At 42.7% G+C, this 7535-nt stretch overlaps 1 protein-coding gene across 2 annotated transcripts; it reads right to left on the bottom strand.

Annotated features, from left to right (window-relative positions):
• Nucleotides 1–1255: 1255 nt before the first annotated feature.
• Nucleotides 1256–5493, bottom strand: LOC144930834 (uncharacterized). Of its 2 annotated transcripts, none has more exons than XR_013636244.1 (3): nt 4912–5493; nt 3778–3893; nt 1256–2359 (listed from the first exon to the last, which is right to left on the bottom strand). XR_013636244.1 is itself a non-coding variant. In XM_078854226.1 (3 exons), the coding sequence occupies exons 1-3, from the start codon at nt 5246–5248 to the stop codon at nt 1774–1776; spliced, it is 594 nt and encodes a 197-aa protein (XP_078710352.1). In that variant the 5' UTR covers nt 5249–5493; the 3' UTR covers nt 1256–1773. The 2 variants fall into 2 exon arrangements, 1 of the variants encoding a protein (XP_078710352.1); XM_078854226.1 differs by having other exon boundaries at nt 1256–1958; nt 3778–3849.
• Between the last annotated feature and the right edge of the window lie 2042 nt (nt 5494–7535).

The raw sequence follows: 7535 nt of genomic DNA, 5'->3' as shown, positions 1-7535 counted from the left end.
ATTGCCTGCATGTCCTGATGGCAGCAGGTATATGGATTAGTGTAATACATCAATTTCAAATACATCTTCATGAGTTATTGTATATATATTACATCCCAGGCTGCTCTGTCTCAAAATCCATATTAAGCTCAGGTGCCTATAATAAGTAATGGCAAGGAAATCGTTACATGCAGTGTTTGCTCTTGGTCACTTACCTTTTTAGAGAATTTTATTTTTCCTTCACAGTTGCGGCCAGAGCTCTGAGTGAGTGTTCAATGTCATTGAGCAAAAGCCCTGTCATATCAGACTTTGCAGCAATACGTTTCCCTCCGTACCATTTTCTTTGTTTACGCAGCCTTCTGTTTCAGCCGCTCTCTAACATTTTGTAACATACATGTTTATAAAATATACTCTGTCAGGAATTTAAACAGGTAACATAACACCTTAAACTATTATAAATAGGCAGCTAGCAACTTCAATTATAATTTTAATCTAATTTCCATCAAGAGTTCTTGATAATTTAAGATGATTAATCCAAGAGAGGAGGGAGGAAAATGTGAAACACTATGAGCAATATCCGAAGAGCACTGGTGCCAGCTAGTAGTGAGCCATAAGCACCCTTGAGGTGGAAGGCATGATGGCTGGCCTGGGGAATTCCCATTCTCGTATCTCTAAAAGTTGTAGACACCACATACCAGCCTGGGAGGGTCTCCTCCTCTCTCCCCGAAGATCATGCCCTCTTGGAGCCATTGTAGACAGGCCTATATGGTAGCTGAAGCCCCCTGCTATTGTTCTCTTGAGACTAGGGGCTAAAATGCTGGCTCCATTGAAGTTAATGTCAGAATTCCCACTGACTTTATTAGGGTGAGGCTTTTGCCCTACGTTTGGAATTCTGATGCCCTACAGGGTGAGGAAGTCACGCCCTGTAACAGCTTGGTACTAGTGCACCCACACTGCCAAAATAAGGGCTTTGTTCCCTGGGTCACTATGATACTGGAACGACCTCACCTGCGCACTTGACTCATTTTTACACAATCCCTAGTTACAAACATTTTCTGGCTAGAGATAAGTGTTTTATGCATTAAAAACACTGGCCCAGCAACAATCTAGTCTATTCAAGGTCTCATACTGTGTCTATTAGTGTGATGCCTTTGCACCTGAGATGGGACAAACACTTAATCAAGGCACTGGGCTTCACACAAAGCAGGGATTAGATACTTCTTGTGATCAGAAGCTGATTTATTGTTGCTTTGTTACTTGTATTACAGGAGTCGTAGAGACCTCTTGCAAATAGAAAGACAGTGCCTTACCCCCAGAGAGCTTACATTTATGGTTTCTGTGACAGTACACAAGAAGTGTATAAGTCTTTCCTCTGCTTCTTTTTGTATGCGGGAGTTCTGGAGTTGTGCTGTGAGTCAACTCAAAATTCTCAGGTATGTTGCAGGGCTCAAAAGTCCTGGACTCCAAGGAGCCAATGCTCTTGGTAGGCACATATTGGACCTGGGAGGGGAACGGCCTCTGGGACAAGTGCCACATGGCTAAGGTAGAGAGGAGTTGCTGCTGATCCCAGTAGCCAATATTGTCCATGGGCTGAAGGACATGGCTGGATCCTGTCTTACAGGATTGCAGGGCTTGCTCGCCCAGCAGGAGCACGTTTTGGAGGAAAGCATTATGCATCCATATAGTGTCCATGAGTTGCCTCTGCATCTCCTCCTCTTTCTCCATGCTCGCCATGGCCACGAGAATGTTTTCCTTGAACATGGCAACACTTCCTTGGCCACTGCCACAATCTCCTCAGAGAGCTGCATTTCTTCCTCCCTCTGGGCCATCATGTACTGCCTCCACGGCAGTCAGCGTGATCCTCTGCGGGGACTCTGCCACGATTTTTACAAACATCCCCCACCAAGCCTTTCTTTTTTGCCTCCTCAGGTTTGTTGGTCTCTCAGCAGTAGATAGGGGCCCCATTTTTGGCATGATGTCTGTGGGAATAGGGGGAGAAAAAAACAGTTGCTTGCTGTTCCAGACAGGCCATGATAGCGTGTTTTTTTTTTTAGTGCGGATGACTTTTCCTCCCTCAGACTCTTCCCCCCAGTCTTAGGGAAATCTCAGAAGTGGTAAGTGGCCTGCATGTGAGGAGTGCTGGCTGCACTGGGATTTCTGTCTGCTGTAGCGGCGACTTGCTGCTGAGCCTTAGTAGGTTGGGGGTAGGGCTGGAATTATGCTCCCGTTCTGGTTCTGCAGTTTTGCTTGTTTGCTGAAGGCACTTCTTCAGTGTAAGAGAAGTTAAAGGGAGCATTGGATGCAAGTTCGATTGTAATCCCCTTTGCAGCCTCTTTAGGCTGCCCTGCATTTTGACGATGATACACTGAGGCAGGTGACTCTGAGGCAGAGAATGATCTTTTTCAAAAAGGCAAAGGACAGACCAGCGAGATATTCCAAAGTTATTCACCAGGATGCCCTCCCCTCGCCCCAGGAATGCTGTAGGTGTTGAAAGAGCTTGCAAATTATACCAGGGGAAACAGGTGTGTGTCTGTTCCCTATATGTGAAAACAAAAATTGCTCAATTCCTGAGTCTTAAATTCTGCTTTATCTTCACTGCAGACATAAGGAAAGTGCATAGAAAAATAGAAATGGTGCTCCAATGACCCCACTTACTTGGTACTACACAACATTTTGATTTAAAGAAAAACAACAACAACCTAGAACAATATAAAATTAGTATGGCCACACATTAAATGGATTAAAAACTGGCTAATTGACGGGACTCAAAATGTAACTGTAAATTGGGAATTTATAAAGTGGGTGTGTTTCCAGCGGTGTCCGGCAGGGATTAGTTCTTGGCCTTACGCTATTTAACATCTTTATCAATGACGTGGAAGCCAATATAAAATTATCACTGAAAGTTTGCAGATGACAGACAAATTGAGGGAGTGGTAAATAATGTGGAGGACAGGTCACTGATTGAGAATGATCTGGATTGCTTAGTAAACTGGTTGCAGGCAAACAATAGTTTCCAGTGTGGGAAGCAGGTGGACCTTTAATAGTTAAGCACTGTGCCTAGGGAGGTTGTGGAATGTCTGTCATTTTCTAACCTGCTTTTAAATATCTCCAAACACCTGTCAGGGATGGTATACATAATACTTAGTCCTGCCATGAATGCAGGGCACTGGACTAGGAGACCTCTCCAGGTCTCTTCTAGTTCTAGGATTCAAGGATTATGCATTTTAATATGGCTAAATGGAATAGTTATACATCTAGGAACAAAGACTGTAAGCCATACTTACAGGATGGGGGATTCTATCCTGTGAAGCAGTAAGTCTGAAAAAGATTTCAGATTCATGATGGATAATCAGCTGAACATGAGCTCCCAGTGTGATACTGTGGCCAAAAGAGCTAATGCAATCCTGTGATGCATAAACTAGGGAATCTCAAGCAGAAATAGAGAGGTTATTCAACTTCTATATTTGGCACTGGTGCTACCACTGCTGGAATACTGTGTCCAATTTGGTGCCAATAATTCAAGAAGGATATTGATAAATTGGAGAGAGGTCAGAGAAGAGCCACGAGAATACGAACATAAAAACAGCCATACTGGGTCAGAACAAATTACCATCTAGCCCAGTATCCCTTCTTCTGACAGTGGCCAATGCCAGGTGCCCCGGAGGGAATGAACAGAACAGGTAATCATCAAGTGATCAATTCCCTGACACCCATTCCCAGCTTCTTGCAAACAGAGGCTAGGGACACCATCCCTGCCAATCTAATAGCCACTGATGGACCCATCCTCCATGAACTTACCTAGTTCTTCTTTGAACCCTGTTACAGTCTTGGCCTTCACAATATCCTCTGGCAAAGAGTTCCACAGGTTGACTGTGCATTGTGTAAAGAAATACTTCCTTTAGTTTGTTTTAAACCTGAATGATTAAAGGATTAGAAAATCTGCTTTGTAGTGATAGACTCAAGAAGCTCAATATATTTAGTTTAACAAAGAAGATTAAGGGGTGACTTGATTAGTCTATAAATTCTGACATGGGGAACAAATATTTAATAATGAGCTCTTCAATCTAGCAGAGAAAGATGTTACACAATTCAATGGCAGGAAGTTGAAGCTAGACAAATTAAACTGGAAATACGATGTAAAATTTTAACAGTGAGTGTAATTAACCATTGGAACAATTTCCCAAAGTCCATGGTGGATAATCCATTGCTGACAATATTAAACAAATATTGGATGTTTTTCTAAAAGACATGCTCTAGGAATAATTTTGGGGAAGTGCTATGGCTGTGTTGTACAGGAGGTCAGGCTAGGTGATCACAATGGTCCCTTCTGGCCTTGGAATCTAGGAATGAATCTGTGACTGACAGCTAGATTACATAGGGAATGTTCTCAGGGAACAGTACTGTTTGTGCCTTTACCAGGCATGTAGTGTCGAAGTCTACTTCATGTAGACTATGAACACTAACCAAACTTTTCTCTGTAACCACTGTCTTAATAAACGGTTGCATTTTGCACAAATGAATCTGTTCATTATTCAAATGTGCCGTGGAGGGGAGAGGGTGTGCCTTGCTATCAGCTACTATTTTGGTCTGTTGTAGGAGGGAGGGTTTGCCAGGCAGAATAGACAAGGGAAGGCAAAAGGGAAAATAGACAGATGGGCAAATGCCATCCATGCTGCTGTCCTGAAAACTGTCAATAGTTATGGCTTTACCGTGAGACAGGCCCATTGCCCAGAGGGAGCAGCTGCCATTTTGGAACCATGTATAGAGGGGCTGAAAGGGCATCATGGGCCAATGGAGGGTGGCGGATAGATGTGAGCTAGGAGCCCTTCTGGGTATCTATCTAAAATAGCTGTGGCTCTGGGGTACCTAGAAGAGAAGGCAGAAAGGCAGTGTGGCATAATAATAATACTTAAGTTAAGGATAGGTACTTACGTGCTGAAGTTCCTTCTGGGGGATCTGCCTCTTTGGTCCCATGTTGAGTTCTTGGCTGGGACTTGAGCTTGGCCAATATAGGGCAGGAATTGTGGTCTGTTGCAGTAGGGCAGGACTGGGGCTGGCTTTGCAGCTGGCCAGCATTAGGGACTTGAGTGCCACAAAGATCTTGGTTCTCATAGAAAATCTCCTTGCCAGCATCTGCCTGCTTAACCTCTGATGGGTGTTGCCAGTCATCCTCAGTGGGGATGGGAGGAAAGAGCGTGGCCAGCAGGCTGCACCCCATGTCTGGGAATGGTTGCACTATAATTGTATAGGAGTTCGTTTGGGTCATCATAAAAATGGACAGCTCACATGTCCCCTGCTGGATTGCCTCCTTTTGCCCCTCAATTCAATATTCTTTCCCTAGATTTGCTTGTTACAGCACTGGCTGGCATCCCAACGGATATCTGCTTTGACATGTTCACAAAAAGGTCTTTATTCTGGTGGCTGGCCAAAAGAGCTTCCCGCACTGAATCTTCTCCCCAGATGGCAGTGAGATCCAGGGTCTCAGCATGGCTCCAGGCAGCTGCATGAGGCATTATGTGGGGCTTCTGAAGTGCTATCATGCTTGAATTGCAAGAATGCTTATACACTTGGATCCAGGAGCAAATGGGTAAATTCTGGCTCTCTGCCAGCTTTCAAAGGACAGCTGGAGGGATAACATCCTGGGAACTTGATTCCAGAGCAGGGGAGGGAACACAGGTGAATGAACAGGTCACTAAGATTGACCTGCAAAGTACTGTCATGGAAACCCAGCCAGAATGTTGTATAAACATTATCAGAGGAACTTGCTAGTGTAGCAAGACTGCTTACTTATAACTGAAAGTTCTGAGGAGCACTTTACATTGTGACTCAAAAGGGGAGGAGAAGAAAGAGGTCCGAGTTCTTGAACTTAATTGACGTAGTCCGAAGCTTGTGCTGTACGGTAGCTAGCTTTACAGTGCCCAAACATTCCCATCTTAAACTCCACGAGAACAGTGCAATGATTAACTTACTATACATACTGCTGTACAATAAATGACCGTCACGTTCCAAACGTCAGGAGGGCAACTAAGGCAACGTAAATAATGAGACATTTTCTATCCTGTCCATGTCAAGGCTGATAGTCTTCTTTTGTTTTTATTTTTTAACAAGGACAAAAATTTATTTTCAGTGTTTTGAAACCAAGACCACATTGATGCATTTTCTTTGTAGTAATAACAAACAGTCTGTTCCCAATGATCTGCGGACACTTTTCTACTGTTTTGAAGGGAAAATTGTTTGTTTATTTATACAATAAACAACATTTCTGAGGGCGATTGGGTAGGTTGAGGAAAATGTAAAATTGTAACATTTCTCCCAGTGGAGTAAAAGATGAGCAATTAGATTAAAAGACAAAATGTAAAGCCTTGGACAATTAAAATCATCTAGTCTGAGACCACAATCTCACTTCTTAGATGACAGTAAAGAAGAATGAGGAAGCATAAATAAAATAACCTAGAGTTGTTTTTAGATTCACCATAGCATCTGAATGCCACCTTTGCTATTCTGTCAGATGTTCTATGGCATTTGGACGAAGGGGGAGTTGTCTGGATCCATATCAGTTTTAGGTTGGGCTTCAAAACCAAGTTGGGGTTCCACAGTACCAAAATTTTTCATTCTGTTCTCACAAGATTTCTGCCACGTTAGGTATTCTCATGATATTCCAGTCTATGTACGCTTTTGACCACTGTGAAACTAGGTAACTGTCGGGTTGCAGTTTTGATCTGATGGGCACTGTAGGTGTGGGTTTGGATCTATGGATTCCAGTCAGTCTTTTCTGAAATATTAGAGTTCAGACTCAGGGTTCTGATTTTGATTGATCTCTTTTAAATCATTTCCTCTGCAGCAGACAAGGTTCTATAAAGTTCTTAAGTATTCCAGCTTTACAGAATAGCTTTGAAAAAAACAGGCCATGCATAAAAGAGAAACACATAATTAATAATTATTGCTGCCTGTTGTTGCATGGCAGCAAGTCCCAAAATATAGCGGTAGGGATATACTACCAACCACCTGACCAGAATGGTAATAGTGATGATGAAATGCTCAGGGCGATTAGAGAGGCTATAAAAATAAAACTCAATAAAATAATAATAATAATTAATAATAATAATGGGGGATTTCAACTATCCCCATATTGATTGGGTACATGTCACCTCAGGACGGGATGCAGAGATAAAGTTTCTTGTCACCTTAAATGACTGCTTCTTGGAGCAGCTAGTCCTGGATCCCACAAGATTTAGTCCTAAGTGGAGCACAGGATCTGGGCCAAGAGATGAACATAGATGAACTGCTTGGTAGTAGTGACCATAACATAATAAAATTTAACTTCCCTGTTGGGAGGACGACTTCTCAGGTTGGAAAAGAGATGACTAAGGCGGGATATGATAGAGGTCTATAAAATCATTATGGGTGTGGAGAAAGCAAATAAGGAAGTGTTATTTACTCCTTCTCATAACACAAGAACTAGAGGTCACCAAATGAAATTAATAGGTAGCAGGTTTAAAACAAACAAAAGGAAGCATTTCTTCACACAATGCACAGTCAACCTGTGGAATTCTTTG

This window comes from Lepidochelys kempii, chromosome 1 (genome assembly GCF_965140285.1).
Source record: "Lepidochelys kempii isolate rLepKem1 chromosome 1, rLepKem1.hap1, whole genome shotgun sequence".
NCBI lineage: Eukaryota > Metazoa > Chordata > Testudines > Cheloniidae > Lepidochelys > Lepidochelys kempii.
This window is presented reverse-complemented; position numbering and strand designations above follow the sequence as displayed.